This window comes from Podarcis liolepis (assembly GCF_965112155.1).
Source record: "Podarcis liolepis genome assembly, chromosome: 11".
NCBI lineage: Eukaryota > Metazoa > Chordata > Lepidosauria > Squamata > Lacertidae > Podarcis > Podarcis liolepis.
Window position 1 is genome coordinate 17984754 of NC_139565.1, and position 25739 is coordinate 18010492.

At 42.6% G+C, this 25739-nt stretch overlaps 1 protein-coding gene and 1 long non-coding RNA gene across 5 annotated transcripts in view; both read left to right on the plus strand.

Moving 5' to 3' along the window:
- Positions 1–550: 550 nt before the first annotated feature.
- ZNF608 (zinc finger protein 608) overlaps positions 551–25739 on the plus strand; it is a gene marked incomplete at its 3' end in the record, with an annotated part of 133913 nt that continues 108724 nt past the window's right edge. Inside the window, exons 1-2 of one of the 4 annotated variants that reach the window (XM_083464374.1) lie at positions 551–943; positions 4069–5098. In XM_083464374.1, coding sequence (XP_083320500.1) covers positions 4229–5098 — 870 coding nt within the window. In that variant the 5' untranslated portion in view covers positions 551–943; positions 4069–4228. Of the gene's footprint in view, positions 944–1867; positions 3253–4068; positions 5099–25739 lie in introns of those variants that run through there. The other 3 variants (XR_014516809.1, XM_083464375.1, XM_083464373.1) reach the window with 3 other exon arrangements.
- LOC310688369 lies at positions 14057–16472 on the plus strand. The gene is made up of 2 exons (XR_014516901.1): positions 14057–14337; positions 16005–16472. It is a non-coding gene; the product is annotated as an uncharacterized lncRNA (long non-coding RNA).

The window sequence follows — 25739 nt, forward strand, 5'->3', positions numbered from 1 at the left end:
TTATTATTATTATTAAAAGGAGATCCGCAGGCAGCGCCGTGTTGTTGCGAAGATTCAGCGAGGGGCCATTCGGAGAAACGAGACGAGATTTTCAATGGCTCCTTGGGAAAAAAAAATCACATAGGGAAGCCATTAGTTGTGGTTTTGCAAACAGCAGCAGCAGCAACAACACACACACACAAATGAGTGGAGGAGTCTCCCTCTTGCTTCCCTGCAGGAGACGCGGCTTGCGCTTCTCCTCACCCGCTTTGCTGCTCCTTTAATTTAAATAAAATGTATAGGCTAATGCCGTAATTGAAATGGGAAACATGATTTGTATCTTGCTGTAGCAGGAGGCTGCCTAGTGGAGCCCCCAGCGCAGCCGGGCGATTGCAAAATACAAGGCTTTTTCTATGTGTGTGTGTGAGCGCGCGCGTGCATTTCTCACCCCCCCCTCCGGCAGCCGAGAGGAGCAGCTGTCCAATCAGAGAGCCCGGTTTCATAAAAGCTGGCCTCTGATTGGACGGATGGGAAAGGGCATTGGGAACAAAGAAAAGTCCCTTTTCAGGTACAGAGTCTATGCTTGCTTCACACTCTCTGCTTTCTCTGCAGTTCTGATTTCTGCTGCTCGCTGCTTGCAGCGGAGCTGGTTTGTGCAGTGCGCTCTCTCATGTGTGCATGGCGAGAGGCTGTGTGTTTTGCAGGGATTTTTATTTTATTTTTTTAATTTTCAAAAAAAAATATCCTCTTTTTATTTTAAAGGTCCATGACATCTGGTGCTGTTTTCTTCCAACAAACACAACAACAAAAAAAAACCAAAAACCCATAAATCTTGTTGAAGAAATCTAGCCTCTCTCTTCTTTTTTTTAAATGTTTTTTTCCTCCCAACATAAAAATCGGCTGCAACCAAAACACACTCAATGCAGTTGTAGAAGGAAAAGGTCAACTCGATTCAATACAGACCGTAAGTACGGCTGCGTGGTGTCTCTCGATAGCACTTTAGAGGGGATATATATAAGCATATACTGATATATATTTATATATATTCATATGAAAGGGGAGTGAGTGTTAAGAAATGTGTGCAACCTGGTGTATTCGTGCTTAGAAATAAAAACCCACGATCATGGTGAGGAATATTTAGGAGAGGGCTGAAAGCGTCGCACAAATCATCCTTAACGTGCACTGGAAGGGAGGGGTCGCGTTAAATATATTACCTTTTTTCTTGGAGGGGGTGCGTGTTACTGACCAAATAGGGAGAATAGAAATTGACATAATTATGGACCTTACCTGTTATTCACACCTTCCCCCCTCCAAAGAAAAAAAGATCGGGGAGATCTTGTGTTAAAATACAAAACAAGCTCTCATTTTTTTGGAGGGGGGGAGGAAATGTCCTTCTGTCACATTGGAACAAATGTTTGCAATGCTTAAAAACGGGGCGGCCCGTGTGCTTTTGGCGCAGTGAGCGAGTCAAAAGAAACAGCCTCTTCTGCCCACCTCCTCCCGTGTAAAGAAACAACAAATAAATAAAAACGCAACCCCCAAAACTGCCACGGCCCGATAGAGATCCGCGAAGTGGTTCGTTGCGCTGGCATTTTATTACAATGAAATAAAAATAGATCGCCTTGCAAAGGACCCTCCCCATCCTTGCAGTATTTTTGGGCTTCGTACCTGCAAGCTGTGCCAGCCCTCGAGGGAAAGGGAGAGAAAAATCGACCTTATTTCCAAACCCCCCACCGCATTTCTTTCCTTTTTAAAGACCAGATCAGTATTTTCTTGATACGGTTGTCAACCCCCCCCTTTTTTTTGTTCTCACGACGACCAATTGAGCCCTTGATCCTCACGTGATGTGAAAAGCTTGAACTGTAACAAAATCGCTCCTTTTAGGTGGTTGGTGGCTCCTTCTCCCTCGCCCATCCCCCGCTCTCCCGCGCCCTCCTCCTCCTTCTTGCCTGCTGCGTTCCTTCCTTCCTTCCTTCTTTCTTTCTCGCCTGCCTCTCTCTTTTTTTTCCACCCTTCCCCCTCCCCGAACATACATGCAACGCTCCGCTTTTCCAATCTCTCCGCAATTCATTACAGCTTTTAGCTTTCCAAGCGCCAGCTAATTAAAAAATACCCAGCCAAGGCGAGGAGGAGGGGAATAAATGAAAACGATGAACCAGGGTTTGCTGGAACGATTCTGAAAAAGAGAGAGGGGGAAAAAAACACCCCTCTGTCCTGAAAACAAGGTCGCCCATTTTTATATCTCTGGACTCTTAATTACTGAATTACCCACCACATGACTTACTCACGCCTGCAAACACCCAAACCCTGAAAAGCAATTGCAATCCGATTCCCCACCCCCTTTAAACTTTAAATGGTGGGAATATTTTGCTTCCTATTTTTTTTTGCAAAGGATCCCTTTCCATCTGCACTCCCACCAAATCTTCTGATAACTGGTTTATCAGGCTCTGCTTTTATTCCCTCCCTTTTCCTCTCTTTCCCTCCCCCCTTCCTTCTCTCTCTCTCTTTCTCCCTCCCTCTTTCCCCCTCAAGTTAGTTCAAGAAGTCAGATCTGTCAGGACGGGAGGGGGGGGGGAAATGCCACTTCCCGACTAACAGGCGGAATCCAGCCCAGATTTTCAGTCCTCTCTCTGCCCCCCTCCCTCTCTTTCACTAATTTTCCCCGATGTTAGCACATTCTGCCTTGTAAGAACCCGGACGCCTGTAGGTTTTCTTTCATGGGATCATTACTTACTGATCAGGATGGCTGCAGAATCTGGAACTGACGACGGGATGTGAAGTTGGAGGAAAACAATTTTGCAACCTTTTTAATTTTTTTTTGCTACAATCACATCATCTTGGTGCTTTGCTCCAGCAAGGGAGGGGAGAAAAGGATTTTTCTTTTTTCCTGGGGGGGTGCTTGAGGGCTTCTGATGTTGTGAATGTGAAATGCTACCTTGCAAGCCTGTGAAGTTGTGAGCAACCAAATATTTTAAAGGAGGGAAAAAAACACCAAATCTCCAAAGAAAAGGTGGTGGTAGTTTTGTGTGTGTGTGCGTGCGGGGGGGGGGGGGAGAAGGACCTCTGTTTTCCCCCTCATTGCCAAAGTGGAAATATGTTCCTCGACGATTACTCTGGCAGAAATGTTACTTTGGTTTCTTCTACGTGATCACTTGCTCTTTTAAGGAAAATGAAATGGGGGAGCTGACTTTTTTGCTGAGACCAGTGAGGAGAGAATTTTGATTTGCTGGCTTAATTTTTTTTTCAATAAAAAAAAATGATAAAGGATTAAAGGTAAGCAATGTACGTAATATGTATGTAAATATTTGGACACTCAGCCATTGGAAATGGGCAGATTCCTTTGAAAATAATTTTAGCTGAGCTGTGTCAAACACACACTCATTTGCGGTTAGAGGCCGCCTTGGAAGTAGATCATTTAAAGTGTATGTCTTAATCAGTTTCCTGTACAGTCAGTAATACTATATTTAACAGATGGAGCCGTAGGTGACCTAAGACGACATTAGGACCACTTTTAGAAATGTTATCTTTTGTGCATTTTAAACAGAAATGGTGCATTCACCTTCCCTCAGGTAAACAAAAAAAAGGCTAAAATGAATATGCACTTTCATTGGCTCTTTTTGTGTGTGTCAGTAACCTCCTCCGTCCCCGCCTCCCTCGCAGAAACAAGATAATCTAATCTAGAGAAAAGTCACAAAACTTGAAGGGGGCAGGTTTAAAATAACAAAATTTTTGGAATGCATTTTGGGAGGGAAGCTGCTCTCTCTCCCTTTGTGCCTAAGTGATCCAGAATCACATTCACTGCTTGGTATTTTTTTGTGGATTTAAATCTGTCAACTTTAAAAGGGTTTTGTTTTTTTTGTTTTTTGCTGTGGTTTTTGTTTTTGGTACATGCCATTTTAAAGAGTGATCTTGGATAATGGGATGCAACTCTAGGGAAGATGCTCATTATCAAAGGCTTCAGTTTATCAGACCTCTTTAAAATTAATATATGGAGTGTCTTTTCTGTCTCCCTTGCCTCTATATTTTTAATTTTATTATATTCTGGTAACACCCAGCCAAGAAATATTCGACTTTTCCCCTTCCTCGCAGGAAAAGGTGGACCTGGACTTCAGGGTATCTACCCAAATATACCTGGGGAAGGAAGGCGAGAAGAATTACATTTTAAAAAGGCCCACGGAGATAAACGAATGTCCCCTCATCTCCAAAGGAAAGTTCGTCTGATTTTTACTCCAGAGGTCTCATATTCAGGATGTCATTGAACACTTCCGCTGCTGGCAAAGGTGTGGATCCAAACACGGTTGATGCTTATGACAGTGGTGATGACTGGGAAATTGGGGTTGGGAATTTAATCATCGATTTGGATGCTGATTTGGAGAAGGACAGACAGAAATTTGAGATGAATAATTCCTCGAGTTCCAAGGATTGTGGGGGTCTCGCTTCCAGTGGGGTGAACGCTACCTCCACTTTAGCTGATGGCCTAAAATTTGCTTCCGTCCAGCCCCCCGCCCCGCAGGGGAATTCTTCACACAAAGAAACGAGCAAATCAAAAGTGAAAAGGAGTAAAACTTCGAAGGATGCTAGTAAATCTCTGCCTTCTTCTGCCTTGTATGGGATTCCTGAAATCAGCAGCGCTGGCAAGAGGCAGGAAGCCCAAGGGCGCTCAGGCGAGGCGGCTGGCATGAATTCAGCGCTGGGTCAAAGTGTGAGCGCCAACTCAAATGGCAATAACAACACCACCACCAGCAGCAACAACAACGGCAGCGCTATTGCTTCCTGTGGGAAAAATAATAAAGAGGAGAAGGCAGGTAAAGCCCAGGGCAGCAGAGGCTCCAAGCGGGATAAGGATGGAGGGAAATCCAGGAAGGACAAGCAACTTGACCTGCAGCAGGGACACAACAACAACAACGGGAGCCAACCTCCCCCTGGGCACTTGTATGGCTTTGGGACCAAGGGAGGTGGCGTTGGGAGCAACAGCCCTTTCAACTGCGCCGCCTCCGCCGTGGGGGATGTGAGCAAAAGCGCCCCAGATTCAGGGTTAATGGGGAACTCTCTCTTGGTAAAGAAAGAAGAGGAGGAGGAGGAAAGCCACAGGAGAATCAAGAAGCTGAAAACAGAAAAGGTAAGACCATGTGCTTTCCCGCCCCTTCCTTCTTGTTTGATGAAACTTCCCACAACTCCTGCCCAGCTTCTTGCTCTGTTTGCATATAACATTTCAAACTCCCTTTCTCGGTTTCCCCCAGCCACCTCTTGGCACCCTGGAGTAAATCTTACCTGTTTGTGGTTTGTTTGGGTATTTTTGTTGTTGTTGTTGTTGTTGTTCCGGGGGGAAATACCAATGCATTGTGGTTCTTAATTTGTTTTGGCTTCGGCGTTTGTTAATCTTGCTGTTTGAAATTGCATATCTGTTGTCTGTTCTTCATTGCCTACACTCAAAGGGGGGAAAAAGTGGTGGTGTCCCTTCTGCCCAGGTGTCGAGAAATTCCTACCCCCACAACAGCAACAAAGGATGCAGAGCAGATATTGGAATCTTCTAATGCCATGGGTTTGAAGGATAATCCCAAAGAGTTATTGTATTTTTGGTTTTTTTGGGGGGTGGAATAATAAGGTGGAGAGTCACTGCTGCTCCTACCAAAGCCAGGAAGCCCTACATAATTCAGAAACTGCCATGAGGAGTGCTTTGTCAGCAGGCATGCGGTGTGCGGATAACCTGTTTGGAAGGAGGGCAGTGGGGGAGGGGGCCCGCGCTGTACCCAGATCTGTGTGCGCAAAACCCTCTTTTCCAAATATAGGAAAACATGTTGTCTTCTGCCCAGCAGTCTCCTTCTCTTATCTGCAATCTCAAGGAGTTCCTTCATGTGAGCTGCCTGTTTGTTGAGTCGTTGAAAAATGTGTGTGTGTTTTTCTCCCTCCCCACTGAAGTCTGAAGGATGTTCTCTGCGAAGGATAAATGGCTTTGCATTGTGAAGGGAGGTGGAGGGGACTGGTTTCTCTAGGCTATTGTTATTGCTCACTGGGGCAGCGTTTGGTGTAAGCAAGGATTGTTCTGCATCCAGAGGACAGAAGGTTCCTTTGTCATCTAGGGAGCTATTGTTGGCTTATAATTAAGAGTCAAATTAATTCTACAGGTTGCTTAAACAAAGACAACCCCTCCCCACCAGCCCACCAGCCCTGCTCCCCACTCCAGAAAGAGCCCTGCTGGGTAATAGCTGGCGACATGATTGCACACAATCATTCAGACATTATTCCCATTTCAAGTTTCAGAGCTGGATAACTTTCTGCGTTGAGTGCAGGGAAGTTGTGTACAGGTGTTCAGAAGCACTGGCTGTGTTGGGCCAGGTCTGTGACTCTTGTGCGGCGCATAATTCTCTAGAGAATCCTGTGCTTGTTAATTCCCCCCCCCCCTGCATCCCTAAGACATGCTCAAAATGATCTCACTGTAACAAATGCCTGTTTGATTTTAATTTTTTTTTGCAAATTACAGCTTGGACAAGATCCCATTTGCCTGCAACGTAATCTGCACAGCCTTCTCTCTCTCTCTTTCTCATTTAGAGTGTTGAGTTCTGGTTGTGTCCTCCTTCGCTTGCAAACATGGCTTTGAATGGTCTCTGTGTAATTCTTTCCTAGCTGCAGATGTGTGGGGAGTTTGGGGGGAGAGAGAGACCCAGATTGGTTGACTTCCTAAGGTATAAAGTGCAGTCTGTGTTCTGGCTTAGTGAAATGCTTCTGCTGTGCTCTGAAAGCTGCCCTAAAATCTCAGGCTCCAGTGTTGTTGTGGTTTTCCCCCCTTTTTATTAACTCAGTACAGTAGGCACTTGCTTTTGTTGCCAATAGCCTTCAAATTGCAGTTCTCTAATCTGCTTTAACTATCTAGATAAATTGCCCTAATCCAGTCTTCACAATGCTTGTGGTTAAAGAGTCAGAGCCATTTGATTGGATTCAGTGGATGGCTGGAATGTGGGAGGTGCTGCCCTTTCCTAACCCCCTTAGCCTTTTAATCTTTCAGCCAAATGTTCACATTCAACAATTTTGTTTAGCTGGCAATCTGAACATTTCAGTATCTCAAAGGCTGCTGTCATGGCAACAGGAGATTAGACAGTGGTGTGGTTTTCTCCCCTCCCTCCCTCCTTCCCACCCCCACCCCCTTGTGTGTGTGTTCCTTTTCATTCCAGTCACACAGGAAATTATATGAGGAATGAATTCATATACAAGCAAAGTACATTTCAGCCAGTGTAATGTAAATGAGGTAATGTGTAAACTAGGAACAAACCTGTCTGGAGGAGCTGTTATTCCCCCCCCCCTCTCCTTTTGCCAAAGGAGCACTTCTTATTTCAGCACTTGCCTTTATAGAATCGGTGGAGTTTGAATTACCAGTAACACCCACTGCTGTTGGCTCAAACTGACTTTAATGACTTCACTTGTTAGAGCCCTGCAGTGATGCCCCATTGTCTGCCACACTGGTGTGTTGGCTTACTGTCTAAAAGCATCCTTAAGGGTTTTTTTTTACTTCGGGGAGAAATTCCTTTCAATCAAATATTATGTGTCTGGATGTGAAACCTTGCTGCAAAAGGATGTGGCACTTTGTGGTGCTGTTTCCTTCTCCTCCCCTTTCTCTCTCTCTCTCTCTTTTTTAAAAAAAAGATAACCAAGCGTAGTCCTTGCCGAGGAAAAAGAAGAAGATATATTTGGGGAATTAAAATCGAATCTTTCCTCTGTCCAAAGATGTAGTAGATACGTGACCAGCACACAAATAGCATCCCTTTAGGACTTGGCATGGATTTTCCAGCAGTGGGTGGCTGAATCAATTTCCACACTTAAACTGGCATCTCCCTTTAAATAGCTTCTCAAATTTATTAATAACTGAATATTCAAAACCTTTGTCTTCTCATCTCTGACGACGCTTAGCTCTCTAAAAAGCAACAGCCACAACATGGAAAGCCGAGAGCAGATTCCCAAGAGGCACAATTGCTATTTAATTTTAACGTTTTGCTTAAAGAGTCTATTTGGGGGTTTGCTTCTTCTGTTTCTGTACTGCAGAAAGTCACGCAAAATCACGCCCAACTGAATCCAATGAGTGTCTTCCTCTCTCCTCTTAAGAGTTGCCACTCCCTTGATGTGTAGGTAGAAGATGTGAGTATCTTGGAATTTAAAAAACGTCTGAGGTTACATATTTGTTCAGCCCATTTGGTAGTTAACACACCACCGACATGTGTAAATAAGTAGAACAATGGGAAAGGTTTGAGTGTCTAGTTGTGACAGGTAGGCTTGGAATGTTAAGATCTGGCCCCTTTCATCATTGCCAAATTTGTAGGAAGTTACAGAAATTGCCAATCAGCATGAGTGCCCCTTTCTTTTATGGTTTATCAATTTCTGCTGCTGTTACCCTGTGAAAATTTTAAGTAGTCTTCAAGAACTTCCCATTTGATTTATATGCTGTGTGTGCAATAATTGTTCATTGTGCACGTTTACCAAAACTGGTACAGTGTGTGTATAAAAACACACACCCTTAGCCTATTAACATGCAATTGCTAGCGGCTGATTATTGTGACCAGCTTTTCGCATTTTCTGTACCATGGGACACTTGACACGTTTTTCTTAAGAATATGTTTTGACTCAACGGCCTGGTTCGCACGTCATATTAAACCACAGTCAACTAAACCATAGTATAATCTGAACCAGCTAATGTACAGTTCTCCAAAGTCCTCCTCTCTCGCTCCTAGAGCAATGAACCACAAGTTTTCTGCTCCAGGCGATCACAAGTGGTAGACAAAGTTTCCTCTCTTCTTACTGCTTGCAATTTGTTTTTTTGGGGGGGAGGCACACCCAAAAGCCCAGGTTAGGGCAACACAACGTTCTTGGGCATCTTGGTTGGGTTGGTACCTCCGAGTGCATCGCAGCCAGGAGCAAAACTCTGTGCACACCAGCAGCTTTAACGTGATGTGCAAACGCTAGCCTATGAGTTTATGAAGATGTGTGCGTTTTAATATGCCGGCTAATGCTGCTGTTTAGGGGCCATTTATTCACTGCTGGGAGAGGCAAAGGGCAGAAAGGTCACTGGTTGTAATTAAGGAACAAAGTCCATTGTTGCTGGACAGCAAACTGTTTTGAAAGCGACATAAGGGATTTAGCTGTCGAAAACATTGATAACTCTTGGGCGCTTCATAATAAGCCCTGCTCCGGGTTCTTAATGCTCTATAGCGCTGTCTAGTAGTGTGACGACGTTTTTCTGGGTCTAGCTGAAGAGGTGGTGGCCTTTGGCTGAGGAAAGCTTTCTGTATGAACCCAGTGACCTCTCAGGCCAGATTCATTCTGTATTGAATTCCTCTGCAAGGTTAAAGTAACACTGAAACAATGGGCCCTGAGACATGCATAAAGCGAAACATCTAAAGGAATGTGGTTGTTGTGAACCACTTGAGGGGGGGCATGTAAATTTTACACAGGACATTACTTAATCTTACCATATATATATATATATATATATATATATATATATATATATATATACCAACAACTTCATGAATGCCCAGTAAAAGAAAGGAATTTTAGGATGTGTTTAGCTTCAGCTTGCTTTGCGTGCTTTAATTAGGAGTATATAAATACTTTTTTGAGCGAAGAAGCAGTTTATAGCCCAATAAATGAAAACGCGTTTTAAAAGTGCTAAGCAAAACTCTTGTGTAACCACGGAGGTGTTCAATAACCAGATTTCAAGTAACACGCAATGTACCATCTGTTCCCAGTTTGCAATCTAAAAAAACATGAGTTGAACAAACGTGAGATTTGCTAACATTCCCCTCCCCCCACTTTTTTATTATTTAAAACATTCACCTGTAACTTTGTAGAAAGGCAGTGAATTTCTAGAATACGAGAAAACCAGGGACAATGTGTGCCCATACGCATATTTCAAACCTCTATACTTTTAAGAAAAGCTTAGTTTTAGTTTATCGCTGAAGAATTGAGAACAGGGAATTAGCTCCAGCAGCCCAACAAGGACCAGCTTTTCAAAGATCTCATTATTTAGCAAGTGCTTGAATTATTCTGTCCATTCCCTCCCCCCCAGAGGCAAGAGAGAGGAAAAAAGGGAAACAGAGGGAGGGCAGGAGGGAAAAACATTCCCAAAGGATAATTTTAGTAGGTTATTACCAATTACCTAATGGTATACATGATAAAAGCTGCTCACTGAAATTTCCAGGAAACAGACTCTTTAAGAAAGTTAACTGAAATTGTTGCATTAGGTGCAGAAAAACATTTGAAAGACAAAAGCTGAATTTCTGAACTGTTAGGCAATAGGATTCTTGGCTGCAGACTGTGCACCTTGGAAAAAAAACATCTTCCTGTCTTTGTTTGAGGTCTGTTATTGAAGCTAATGACTGGTCTTGTGTTGCCTTGAGATAAATGGCATTATCTCTTGAGTAGGCTGACAGGGAACAGACATGTTAATGGTGAAGCTGCGGGGAGGATCTGCTGTAGTTCCGACAAAAGAGTTAAGCGTGGACCCCTGGTTGTGATCATTAACACATGATGCATTTCTGCTTTTCCTGGCAGGTCTGTGATAATTGGAAAGCTACTTTTTCCAACAATCACTTCAGCCCCCAAACCGATCTTCCAGTATATGTCTCTGCCTGCAAAAAAAAACTTGTGAACCTTTGGTTAGAAAAAGAGGAACACTGTTTAAATATCAACAATTACATCCTGATATTTACAGGAGCATCCTTTAAAATAATAATAATAATAATTGAATGAACATACTGTGTTGGAGATGAAGCAATAGGTTTTTAGCAAATGGGAATGAGGCATTATAATGAGGCATTGGAAAATGTGATGAGCCAGCTGGATTGTTATAATCTAGTCTAAAAAGCCTCAACTGGGTGAGAACCAAGTTGTTGCCACATTGAAAACAAAACACACACACACAAATGTGTGGAAATTACATTGTATTCTGAAGGGGTTAAGGGTTGTTGTTGTTGTTGTTTAGTCGTGTCTGACTCTTCGTGACCCCATGGACCAGAGCACGCCAGGCACTTCTGTCTTCCACTGCCTCCCGCAGTTTGGTCAGACTCATGTTTGTAGCTTCGAAGACACTATCCAACCATCTCATCCTCTGTCGTCCCCTTCTCCTTGTGCCCTCCATCTTTCCCAACATCAGGGTCTTTTCCAGGGAGTCTTCTCTTCTCATGAGGTTGCCAAAATATTGGAGCCTCAGCTTCACGATCTGTCCTTCCAGTGAGCACTCAGGACTGATTTCCTTAAGAATGGATACGTTTGATCTTCTTGCAGTCCATGGGACTCTCAAGAGTCTCCTCCAGCACCATAATTCAAAAGCATCAATTCTTCGGCAGGTTAAGGGTTAGGGTACTTGCATTTCTTGAAGATAAGACTCTGGAAACTTTTATGGGCTATGGTGGTACGACCCAGAAATCATAAATATTATATAGGTTCAAACTCTGATACTCTGTTTAAAATTAATCTAGATTAATTCCCACTCTTGAATCTGTATTTGAAATAATAAATATTGCTTAGAATTCCCGACTTAAAACTCCACTTGAAACGTTTACACTTATTTTTTTAAAATTTTGTTTAACATAAGCAAGCACTTTAGTAACAGTAAAAGCAAAAGATTCTTGAAGGATCCCCTTAACACTAGAAACAGCAATGGATTTTTATTTTTATTATCCTGCTTTGTAATCTCCTCATTAGAAACTGCTGTTGGGAGGGTCCAGTCTCTTTCATAGAATTGTAGAGTTGGAAGGGACCCCTAAGCATGGCTGTCAACGTTTCCCCTTTATTAAGGGAAATTCCCTTATTCCGAATAGGATTCCTCGCAAGAAAAGGGAAAAGTTGACAGCTATGCCCCTAAGGATTATCTGGCCCAACCTCTGTACCTTGTCGATTGCAGTGATCGAACCTGCAACCTTCAGTAGAAGCTATTTCACTGAAATAAGAAATTTGAGGTTCTCTGTCCTTTCTTTATACAGTGGTACCTTGGTTTTAGAACAGCTTAGTTTATGAACAAGTTGGAAATAGAACGCCGCAAACCCTGAAGTACCGTACTTTTCTGTGCATAAGACAAAGTTTTTTTCTTTAAAAATTATGCTAAAAAGTGGGGGTCATCTTTTACATGGATAGGGCATAGGGCGGACGTTTGATTGTTTGGTTCCACATAGTCAGTGGCTATTGGGCGCATTATTGGTTGCAGTGTCAATGGCTGGTGTTGATTGGCTGATGCTGCGGCAGTTGGGTTGGGCGATTGGCAGCTTTTGCTGGTGATGGGACAGACAAGAGGTGTTTTTTTGTAGGCTAGCGGGTGAGTGATTTTCTGCAATCCCCTCTAAAAAAACCTCAACAACCCGGATAATCCCCACTCCCCCCAAAGCTCAACAACTTTGGGCAATCCTCCGCTTAAATTTGAGTCCCCCAAAATAGAGGGTGTCTTATACATGGGGAGCGTCTTATAGATGGAAAGGTATGGTAGGTGTTCCGGTTTGTGAACATTGCCCTGGAACTTTGCCTTCCTGTTGAGTGTGTTCCATTTGTAAATTGAGTTTCTGCTGTTAATCAGAGAATTTTTGTTGACTGTCGGCTGTTCAGTCCCAAGCACTGATGCAACACTGAGATGATATTTGGACCTTTTGTCTTTGCTATCTTGTTGCGTTTTTGTGGCTTTTTCGTTTTTTTGACTGTGACTTGTTCTTTGTTTTATGGGACTGACTTGTGACTGTGGCTTGTGACTTCGTTCTTGTGACTTGCTTTTATGACTGTGTGGAACCCAGTTCAGCTACTGATTGATTGATTGATTGTGTGACTGCAGAAATAGATAAAAGCCCCCCATCCAAACAATGACTATCAGTGCACATAAAGAAAAATAATAATTTTAATTTTTATCATCTACAACATTGTCTTATTTATTTTATAGTACAGTACATTGATTATTGCTTTCATTTTATGGATCAATGGTCGCGTTAGATAGTAAAATTCATGTTCAATTGCTGTTTTAGAGATTGTTTTTAAAAGTCTGGAACGGATTAATCCATTTTGCATTACTTTCTATGGGAAAGCACTCGTTGGTTTTAGAACACTTTGGTTTTGGAACGGACTTCCGGAACGGATTAAGTTTGAGAACCAAGGTACCACTGTATTGCGCCACTTTTGTGAAGCATTTCAACATCACCATGAAACCCAGGTGCGCTGCATTCAGGTGACGAAGCTTTCAGTATGGACACAATATCTGTGTCAGGCAAAAGGGGCTCACTACCAGAATTTGCTTCCGACCAATCCATTTCTCTGGAAAGAGAATATGTAGTAAAGCGTCAGCTTGCGAGACCAGCACACTGCCAAAGCTGCTAAATAATGGACCCTGATGAGCCATGCCAACAGACTCATGCACAAATTCTGACGTATAAGCAGCAATAAAAGTCTTATATCATTCTTTAAGCAGTGTGACAGCGCATACAGAATGGCAAGTTATACATTTATAGAGCAGTTTCTTAAGTGTTCAAAGCACTTCATATTTATCAATCTCAATAATCCTTATAACTGCAATAGAGGGCAATGTTATTAAATTACAGGTGGAGGTCAGAGGCTAAGAAACTGCAGTTTGTCTTTAGCCACCCAGTGGCTTGGTTCACACATGACCCTAAACCAGGGTGTTCCAAGCTTGGGTCTCCAGCTGTTTTTGGACTACGTCTCCTATCGTCCCTAGCTAGCAGGACGAGTGATCAGGGATGATGGGAATTGTAGTAAAAACCCTTCCCTAAACTATGGTTAAGTTACTGGGTCAGGGACTGACGCTCAAATTACACCATGGTTTATTAACCATGGTTTGGTTTAATCATTGATGTGGGACTGAGACCAGTGATTAAAGGCTCAGCTGAAATAGGAACACCCGGTTCATAGCTCATGCTATGAACTCATTGAGCTTACAGCTTTTTAATTGGAATCAAATCTTCTGGGAAGTTGTGTTATACCAAGTCAGGCCATCAAGCTCAGTATTGTCCACACACGGACAGGCATTTACAGACAAAGGTCTTTCTCAGATCTATCTGAAGATGTAATGGATTGAAGTTGGGACCTTTTGCATCCAAAGGATGTGCTCCACCACAAATTAGTCCATTGACTAATTCCCTGATTCCCTATTCACAGACATTGTTCAGGATCCTGGTTGCACACAAATATGCAGTGAAAGAGTGTGGAGGATGAGGGAAACCCTTTGGCGCCTCTTTGGAAAACCCTAGATGAATAATTCTGCTAGCATCTGCCCACCCTTTGCATCTGCATGCTTTGCTTTCTAATGCACTCCTGTTCATGCTGCATGTGATCAGCCAGCTGATCAAGATTTCCTTCCCTTTTAAAATAACAAATCAAGATGTAAGATAGATCATGTTGTAATGTTCTGCTATGATCCATTGGGCTAGGGATGGTGGGACATATTATCGAGATTGAGTTGTGGGGGAAACTGTGGAAACCGAATTTGAAATTCGCAGCGTGTTATGCCCTGGAAGAAAATTTTATGGAAATGATCCATAGATGGTATCTGACATGAAGCAAATTGGGGAAAATGTATAAATCTGAGTATCTGTTGGGAATGTGAAGAAGTTGAAGGTACATTTTACCATATGTGGGGTGGACTTGTAGAGTGGCTAAGGATTGTTGGGAGATGGTAAAGAAAAAGAGGTAAAGAAAAAAATTAAAGTACCGTATTTTTCGCTCTATAACACGCACCTGACCATAACACGCACATCGTTTTTAGAGGAGGAAAACAAGGGAAAAAATATTCTGAATGAAACAGTGGACGTATCAGTTTTGTGATTCATGCTGTGGCCACAGGCATGTGATCTGATGGTGAATTTGGGGTGACCCAATGCAAAAATCCTGAGAATCCCTGTGGATCCATGCTTTGTAACCACGTTTTTGCACCACTGCAGCCCCAGGCAACAGTGGGTGCGTGATTTTGGGGGGGGGGGCAGGCTGTAGCCATGGACATGCTATGTGCTCTGATGGTGAATTTTGGCTGACCCAATGCAAAGATCCTGAGGATCCCTGTGGATCCATGCTTTGTAACCACGTTTTTGCACCATTGCAGCCCCAGGCAACAATGGGTGTGTGATTTTTTTTGGGGGGGACAGGCTGTAGCCATGGACATGCTATGTGCTCTGATGGTGAATTTTGGCTGACCCAATGCAAAGATCCTGAGGATCCCTGTGGATCCATGCTTTGTAACCACGTTTTTGCACCATTGCAGCCCCAGGCAACAATGGGTGTGTGATTTTTTTTTGGGGGGACAGGCTGTAGCCATGGACATGCTGTGTGCTCTGATGGTGAATTTGGGGTGACCCAATGCAAAGATCCTGAGGATCCATGTGGATCCATGCTTTGTAACCACATTTTAAGTGGGGAGGGAAGGAAAAACACAGAAGGCTAAGAATGCAGGAGAGGGCTCTAACGTGAGGAAAGGAAGGCAAAAGTTTTCCCCCACCCACCCACACAAGCCAGCCACTGTTTAAGGATTTCATCCTTTTAAATGGAAGAAAGCATATTTGAATGCTGTGTGTCTCCAAAAACAAAAAGCAGGAAGTCAAATCAGAATTTTAAGCCGAACCTGTAATCTCTCTTCCCTTCACAAACATTGTTCCCTCCGGAGCAGGGACAGGATAGAGCGACGCTCTGCTCTCCTCTCTACTTGCCTGGAGGGGAGGGGCTTTCCCTGCTCTTTGTTCGGACGCTCTGCTTTCCTCTCTACTTGCCTGGAGGGGAGGGGCTTTCCCTGCTCTTTGTTCCGTTTGAGCAAACACAGCAACGAAACAGAGCAGGGTGGGCAGTAAGACCCTGAGGCAGAATGCAGGGAAGCTGCCACTTCCTCTCTTCAGGCTTCCCTTCTCCCTGAAGCGCGGTTTGATTTTTGCCTTATTTTTCGGCTCCAGGGACCACACATTCGCTGCATAACACGCACAGACATTTCCCCTTCCTTTTTAGGAGAAAAAATCTGCGTGTTATAGAGCGAAAAATACGGTAACTCTTAGAATCATTTCTTTTAGGGATAACTGGGATGGATGTTCCCAAAAGGCAGATGAACTTACTCTTCTATGCCACGATGTCAGCAAGAGTAATACTATATGTGCAGAAATGGCGATATGAGGTGGTACCAACAAAAGAAGATTGGCAGTTAAAATTGACAGAAGGTGCCAAATTGGAAAATTTAACCATGAAAATTGGATATCAAGAAGAGGCCGTTTTTAAGGAGGATTGGAAACCTTTCTTGGACTATCTAAAGAGCTATTGTAAACATGTAAAAATGCAAGTAGAGTTTGAATGAAGAACAGCAGTAAAACAAGCAGGAAGGATAGGGTATAGATTAATTATGATATGCAGCAATATTAGAAAATATGGGGAAACTGCGGAGGGGTGAAGGGGAAGTCAAATGATAAATGAATATTAATTAGAAATATATATTGTGTATTTAATTTGTAAACTTCTGAAATTTATAAATAAAATCTTTTTAAAAAGATCATAAAGTAACATTGGCAATAATGGTGATAATGTTAAGTCGGGGTTTGATGACAACCTTCCCAATAGAATTTGTTTGCCTCAAGATGGGATCTGCTGTTCCCATTGCAAAGAAGATGCTCTGTGCCCTTGGAGCTTGTACTGAAAACCAATTTGGTGAAAGAAGGAAAACACAGCCCTGCAGCCAGTGAACCATCTAGTAGAGCATTCTGTTCCCAAGAGCAACCAACTAAAGCCATTGTAAAAAAACAGCAGTACATCTCAACATTTCAGATTCAGAGGAATACTGGCAGCTTTCGCATGCAACAATATGCCAAGGTTTAATAAACCACACTGTGCACCAGCTGTGTGCTAGTGCACACAAACCCAATTTGCTCCACCACAGTTGCTTAAGCAAACCAGCTTAGTGTGATATCTGAACCAGGATCATGGTGTGTTCCTCCCTAGCAAGCGCGGACTGTTTACCAGACTTAACACAAGGTTTGCTGTTGGCCCACAAACAGCGTTTGAAATTCGCAAGGCGCATTTTGCACCTGTCTATCAACCACTTCTCCTGCCAACCTAGCAGTTTGAAAGCACGTCAAAGTGCAAGTAGATAAATAGGTACCGCTCCAGTGGGAAGGTAAACGGCGTTTCCGTGCGCTGCTCTGGTTCGCCAGAAGCGGCTTAGTCCTGCTGGCCACATGACCCGGAACCTGTCTGCGGACAAACGCCGGCTCCCTCGGCCAATAAAGCGAGATGAGCGCCGCAACCCCAGAGTCGGTCATGACTGGACCTAATGGTCAGGGGTCCCTATCGACCACTTGTGACCAAGTGTAGGTGCCTGGGCGCCAGGATGATGCCTGACATCTCCACCATCTGGAGGTGCATGCCTCGGGATCCATGGATCTTACCAGTTTTCACACACTAATACCACATCCTGTAGAATTCTAACACTTATAATTTATCTGCCCAATTGGAATGAATTTCCGGAACCAAATTGCTTTTTCACTGCAGCCTCAGCAGGAGCAGTCACCATTAAGAAAAAGAAGTCGGAGTAGGCCAATATATGTAGACTATCCCTGGATCAAGTGACTTTTCTTCTTTATGTTCTGAAAGTTCTTAACCTAGCTCAAGGTTGTCATCTGAACTAGCCAGATGTTTTAACTGAGAATCAATCACAGTCAGTCCATCATTTGAAAAATAAGATTTTCGAGCCATAGGGCCCCCAAATGGCAACTAGACATCCTGTTTGGGCTACTGCAACCTTGGTTTAAGGAGCCATTTGGCACCTAGCTTTTATATCTTGAGTTTCTAACGCTGGTAACAAAGCCCAAAGTTCCTTCAGTGTAAATGTAGCTGGGAGTTTGTGCCTCATAGTCTGTAATTTTGAACATCCTTACAGTGACTCATCCGACATTTTGCTGCCAACTTATTCAGTTTGGAGAGATGATTCTACCATCTTGACTACTTTGGAGTTTAACACAAAAGTGGTTTCACTGCAAGCTTGTCCTTGATGCTAGATAATTTTTAATAGTTAAGTCGTTTGGCCAGCTTTATCGGTAAATGTTTATAATGCATCACATTGTGTCATTTTTGATACAGTGAATGAGCCCTTGGTTCTCATGCTATTTCCTTCTCCCTATCACTTTCAGGTAGGTGCAAATAATTGCATTAAAAACGGACAAACTATAATTTGGCCTAAAACAATATGGTTTGTCCACTTTGAACGTATTGACAAATTATGGTTTGCTGTTAACTCCAGAAGTGAGAGGGAAAAGCAGGCGGGGACAGGTCATCCCCACAGCCCTAAACTATGGTTTGACATTACTCTGTAGATCTCCTGCACAGTGGATCTTCAGTCAAGGCAATTGAAATCAGCAACTGGAAACTTCAAGTGGAGAAGTTTTCCATTTCCACTTCAGTTGTTTTCTAAATGAAAGTGCAAACCAATTAGTTGATGCAACCATTAAAAGACATTGATTTACAACTTGCAAAGTCAACTTTATCTCATTGTGTTTAATACATGGGTCATAAAATCAGTAATGAGAGCATACAAGTGTAATCTTTAACTTGTTTGTTTACATGTGGTGTTGTGTCAGGCTCAGAGTGTTGGATTTGGACTGGAGAGGCTTTCAGATAAGTTTACGTAGAGTTGAAACAATAGTGACCTCTAGTTAGTTATTATCTTGGGAGCTTTTGTCAGGCAAATATTGGGACATTCCCAAACTCTGGTGCAAGGGCAAAATAAGAGGATGAAAAGAGCCTTTTTGCATTAGATGAAAAGTTCATTTAGTTTGGTATTCTGTTCCCCACAATGACCAGTTTGGTGCCTCTGGGACATCTTTTATTTATTTATTTCCCACCCATCTGGCTGGGTTTCCCCAGCCATTCTGTACGGCTTACAAAATAAGATTAAAAATACATTAAAATATCAGTCATAAAAAACTTCCCCAAATAGGGCTGCCTTCAGGTGTCTTCTAAATGTCAGATAGTTGTTTATTTCCTTGACATCTGCTGGGAGGGCGTTTCATAGGGCAGGCGCCACCACCGAAAAGGCCCTCTGCCTGGTTCCTTGTAACCACAATTCTCACAGAGAGGGAACCGCCAGAAGGCCCTCGGTGCTGGACCTCAGTGTCTGGGCTGAACGATGGGGGTGGAGACACTTCTTCAGGTATACTGGGCCAAGGCCATTCAGGGCTTTAAAGGTCCGCACCAACACTTTGAATTGTGCTCGGAAACGTACTGGGAGCCAATGAAGGTCTTTCAGGACCGGTGTTATATGGTCTCAGCGGCCACTCTCAGTCACCATTCTCACTGCCACATTCTGGATTAATTGTAGTTTCCGGGTCACCTTCAATGTGGAGGTGGAGCTTAGCGCACTCATCCCTGCTTGCATGCAAGGTTTACACACCACTAGTGGTGCCTGAATAGGACTTAGTTTGCTCAGAAACTACCAGCCCCAGTTTATGGAAAGTTATGGAGCCTAGTTTTCAAATATGAATGATCTTAGATACAGGTACTTGCATAGGGAGAGCCAATAATAATTCTTTCATTTCTGTAAGGAGCAATACTTTTGCAATATACAGTGGTACCTTGGTTTATAGCCATAATCCATTCCGGAGGTCTGTTTGTAAACCAAAACAGGTTGTAACACAAGGCACGCTTTAGCCAATGAGGCCTTCCCCAAAAAATTGTAATCCAAAAAAAAAATTTGGGTTGTAAAAAGGTTGCAAACTGGGACCCGCACTTCCGGGTTTGACATATTTGTAATCCAAGACGTATGCAAACCAAGATACCACTGTATGCAGAACTCCGCATAATGTTAAACATAGACCTGAAAAGGCTTAAGTGAAGACATTTGAGGGTTTGGGTTGTGGTAGCAGGAGTGTGACACCTAACTTTGCTTCTTTTCATCATGTTCAGGTGTGTTAGTGTTGGAGTGTTGAACTGATGCCTGGGATAAACAGGATAAAGGCCAGTGAACTCAATCCTGATCAGCCTAAGCTTCTGTTGGCAGGTGATTTGTGTGATTTGAAGATGATGTGCATCATTTTTTTGCTTGAGGCTGCTCTCTCCCCTTAAGAATCCTGTTCATGTCCTAGGGACAATATTAGATTCGGCCCAACCTATGGAGGTCTTGTGACATGAAGCACCTTGCAGTCCCTTATGTTGTTGTGTTAGCTGCAGTATCTCCTAGACTGGGCATGTCCAACTTCCAAGAGACTGTGATCTACTCCCAGTATAAAAATACTGGCAGTGATCTACCCATTGGATTGACCAAGTTGTTGAGCTTTTTTTGGGGGGGGGGAGAACAGGATCTCACGACTGACCATGGACGCCCCATGATTGACCAGTAGTTCGCGATCGACTGCTTGGACATCCCTGTCCTAGACAGAAAGATAATCTTTCTAGTAGCACCATGTTTGGAATTTTGTGCTGTGTTGCGTGTGGAAATACACTTGAAGATGGTCTGGAAGCAACATTTAGCACAGAAAATGACAGCAGGGTTATTAACTGGGACCAAATGCATCTTGCCAGTCTGAAATTTCTGTACTTTCTGTTTCAATGCCCATTTCAAGATTCTGCTTTTAACTTTTGAAGTCCTAAAAGGCTTCGGAGCATCAAGGACTACTTCTGACTAAATAGGATCCTCCTCAGAGGTAAGTCTATGGGACTCTGTGTCATCTAAGTTAGGCAAGGTGGAAGAGGGTCTTTTCTAGACATCTGTTTTTGGAATTTAGTCATTGAGGAAACTTGTTGACTTTAGGTTTCTGGAAATATGCTTTTTGAATATCCAGCTTTTTGAAAGTTATTCTGTCGTTGATTTCTATTATGATGCAATATTACTATTAGTAGTATTTTAAATGTAAACAACTTACGGAGGTTATATAGCTTATATAGCCAGATGAGCGGGGTATAACTAATAAAATTAATAGTAATAATAATAAGTATATAAATACATTGAACGCATGAGCAAAAATTGCAGATTAACTTCTCTGGTTGTATAAAAACTGCTTTGTTGCAAACTAATACATTGTAATGGCATATAATGAGAATATTGCATGATGGATTCTTATGTGAATTTCTAAATGGAAACCTTGATTTTAAATCAGTGATTGAAACTGGTTTTCTCTCTCTCTTGGTGATTGAAACCGATTCCCTTGATTGAAATGAGCGCTCATTGCATAAATTTATATTTTATTTAGGTTTATGCTCCTGTCCATTATTTGCCCAGTGTTAGTTTAAAACAGATGCCAATCATAAACCGTTATTATTTTGAATTAGATGCATCCTTTAATATAACTAATGGAAAACCAGTAGTTCTGTAAAGCCATGAATTGCTACTTAAACATATAGGAAAGCCAGTTTAAATCAGCTCCTTTTTCTTTTGCTGACTTGTTTTTCCTAATTGCTGGGCTTGGAAGAAAGCACTTTAGATTTGAATGCAGGGTTGTAAATCTATTCCTAGTGACTTGAAAGACATTTGGTTTGTAATTTTGAGTTGAAAGGCTATTCAGGAGGTGGGAGTTAGCGCTTCTCTCCTGAATCCAAACCTATATTGAGTTTTACTCAAAATAGGTTTGTCAGTGGAAGAGTGAAATTGTGTGTTGTCGTGAAGCATAAAAGCTGACTTAGGAACAAAGGCTGCTCATACCATACCCATAATTCTGGTGCCTCTTGGTTGATTCCCATAACTAGAAGCCTCCCATCTCATGATGAACTCCACATGGAGATGAGTTTTGGCAGTGGTCCAAGTGGCATTCAGACGGAGCGTTTGGCAAGCCTCAGAAATCAGGCATGCGGAGCTCATGTCAGATTGCGGTATGCATATGAAGTTAGACACTTCTTACAACCTATTTTGACACGTAGCTGGCTGAGAGATGGCTTGAGAGAGAAGCCCTGTAGACAGGAAATACATGGTTCTGGGATTCCACATTGAGCCTTCTAAATAAATGGGAGATGGATTTAATCCAGGAGTAGGTAATATGATGTGCTTCAGATGGTGTGGACTCAGAAAGATCCCTTTAGCCAGCGTGGTCACTGCTCAGGAATCATAAAATTTTAGCGTTGGAAGACCCATCTGGTCCAGCCCCCTGCAGTGCAGGAATCTTTAGCCCAATGTGGGGCTTGAACCCACAATTCTGAGATCAAGAGTTTCATGCTTTACCAACTGAGCTATCAGGCTGGATGGGACCCTCTATCTCTGATATAATCTGTTGGCCACACCTGATTGGCTCCTCTTGGTTTAATATCTGTCCTTGTATATAATCATCTCACATTTCCAGCATTTAAACAGTTTGAGCATTTAAGCATCAGTATGGCGTAGTAGTTGTTGTGCAGCGCTAGGGCTGGGGAGATCTGAATTCAAATCCCACTCACTGGGTGACCTATAGCCAGTCACTGCAGTTGTAGATAAGCAAGAGCACAACCACATATGTAATTCTGAGTTCCTACGAGGAAGGGTGTGATTAAAATAAAATAACAGGTGCCTCTAATTTTCACTAGTAGATTGACAGTAGTGATGAATAAAGGATAACTTGAACCAAGTCTTCTGTTTCTAAGGATAATGCTTTGCAAATCATTTTACTGGGTGCATTGGGGAGGATTGCAGGCAAATTACCGGTACTGAAAATACTCATTCTGGTTTTTTACCATCTATTCCCCCTGTTTTGTTCTCTGTATGAATGGTGTTTGCTTAAAGATCCCTGCCAACTATGTATTCCTGCCTCCTGGGAATCTTCATTGTCAGCTAGTAACATGAAGGAAATGGTCCACAGGGATGCTTAAGCCTATTCCATATGAATTCAGCTTAAAGTAATGTATATATATTTTAAAGGAGAATCTATTTATTTTGTTTTGCTTGGTAGTTTTAGAAAGCTGATATTTAAGTTGTAGAATTGGCTCTTGTTAAGCAGGAAGCAGATGGCATTGTGCCACAAAGTATAATTTTACTTAAAAAGAACTTTAAAGGTTTTGATGTTTTCCTTTTCCCTCTTATTTCCCCGATGGCTTCTTTTTATTGAAGGGTAACTTGAGGAGACCTGGTAGCAATTTTATTGCCTTCCCATGACAGCTTCAAATAATAGCATGGTCTTTGGTTGCCAGTCAATTTTATACCAGTCAGCTTGATTCTGGTTTTTATCATGTCGCAATAGACTATTAAAAAGTATATGCTAGTAGTTTTCTTGAAGAATCTGACTGTATTTTTACGCTTCTGTTAGCAACAGAAGACTAAGCTCTTAAACTGGCCTTCTTTTGTCCCTTTGATTAAAGTAAACACATGGGTTTTTAAAAGAAGAGTTTCCCCCTAGGTGGTTTTCTTAGAACATCTGGTGTCACTAGCAGTTCATGGTACATTTTGCATTTGTACACCCTCATATTAGTTATTGATTTCATCTCTCTCTTTTTTAAAAGAACCCTATTCTTAGTCACTTCTTAGAAACCACTACTGTTTTCTCCAGCTACATTACTCAGCTATACAGTGGTACCTCGGGTTAAGTACAGTACTTAATTTGTTCCAGAGGTCCATTCTTAACCTCAAACTGTTCTTAACCTGAAGCACCACTTTTGCCAATGGGGCCTCCTGTTGCCACTGTGCCGCTGGAGCATGATTTCTGTTCTCATCCTGAAGCCACGTTCTTAACCTGAAGCACTATTTCTGGGTTAGCGGATTCTGTAACCTGAAGCGTATGTAACCTGAAGTGTATGTAACCTGAGGTACCACTGTATCATGAGGAGGAAATGCCATGCCTCATCCCTAAGAATTTAATAAATTTGCTTTTTCCTTAACCTCAGTTTGTAGGAAAAGTAAAACGTGCGCGCACACAACCTATTTATAACCTTCTTTCAAAATATAGCTCTTTTGGATTTTATATCACCTTCTTGGCTGATTTGCACGGGTGACTCATATTTAAAGCAACAATGTTTCGACAGGAAAGTTTGGGTTTTTAAGTTTTGTCTTCTTTGTAAAATGTTGGTTGACATTCCGCTTGCCACGATACATGGATAATGCAATCAAATCCAGTAGCTTTACTGTAGTCTCTTAACAACATTACTTGTACGTCTATGAGGTTTATGTGTTCTATTTCTTTCCTTTTAAGATAAGAGAGAGAAACAAGTTGATCTCTTTGATGGAAGTAGCAAAAAATAATCCAGGTTTGGCATCCTTCCTCTGGTGGGAGCGTTCCAAGGCTAGTCCTTCGGGACGTTTTGTTCTTTTTAAAATGCACGCGCAGAAAAGCTCCCATAGAATATATTGACGGCAGGCTACTCCTTGCCCTTAATTACACTTACTTGACATACACCTGGACGAGGAATGCGACTCATATTTTCGGAAAGTGTAGTATCAGCCATAGATACCTTCTAAATTACGAAGGAGAAAACTCAAATCGTGGTGGTATTCTAATATAAAGCAATGGCCCGTCTTTCCAATTGAGCAGTGCTACTATCCATGCATGGAAACAGGATAGACTTGCAGTGCGGATCTGGAACAACAAGACTGTTCTTTTAAGGAGAGCAGACCATATCCAATGTATGCAGGCTTGCATGCGTCTCCCTCTTCGTAGAAATCTGCATGACGCACCCTATTCAACATGGTGTATGTTAAGCGGGTATACTGCCCCTGTTGTTCTCTGGCTCAGAAAGCCTCCATCTTCTTTGTGTGGTCTCCTGCCAGTCTGGTTTTTTTCAATTCAGTATTCTACTGAGACTGCTTTGTATAAACTCGGCAACGACCCTCTGTATCAGTCTTCACCAACAACCTGGAGTTCTCCAGATGTTTCGGACTACCAGCTCCCACCGACGTCAGCCAGCATGGGGGCCTGTGCCCGCTCCATGTAAAGGGATTTCTTTATTCAGCCGGGCAACTCAAGCTGTCTGCCCAACATAATTGAGCTCTGTATCCCAGTGTCTCTTTAGACTGCCAGGGTTGAATTGGCCCTGAAGGCGTTTGGAACACATTTGCCTTTGGGTGACAAATGCTTCTATCTTGTGCCACCTCTGTGTCCCTTGACATTGTCCACATGAATCTTCCTTTGTGAAAACCACTTATAGTCAGGAACTACAGTGGTACCCTGGTTCCCAAACTTAATTCGTTCTGGAAGTCTGCTCCAAAACCAAAGCGTTCTAAAACCAAGGCATGCTTTCCCATAGAAAGTAATGCAAAAGGGATTAATCCGTTCCAGACTTTAAAAAACAACCCCTAAAACGTGCACTGATGATAGTCATTGTTTGGATGGGGGGCTTTTATCTATTTCTGCAGTCAGACAATCAATCAGTAGCTAAACTGGGTTCCACACAGTCACAAAAACGAGGTCACAAGCCACAGTCACAAAAACGAAGTCACAAGCCACAGTCACAAGTCAGTCCCATAAAACAAAGAACAAGTCACAGTAAAAAAACAACAAAAAAGCCACACAAACAAAAACACAAAAGCTCCAAATATCACCTCTGTGTTGCGTGGTTGCTCAGGACTCAATAGCCGACAGACTCAACAGGGAGCCTCTGATTTGCAGTGGAAGACTCAATTTACAAAAAGAACACACTCAACAGGAAGCAGAACATGTTCAGCTTCCAAGGCAAAGTTCAAAAACCGGATCACCTACTTCCAGGTTTGTAGCGTTCTGTTTCCAAGTTGTTCATAACCTAAGCTGTTCTAAAACCAAGGTACCACTGTACTGACTACCAGTGTTAGAAACTCGGATATATAAGCTAATCACCAAAGGGCACCTTAAACCTAAGTTACAGTCGCCACAACAATATGCGCCATTTTCCCTGCAGTGGGG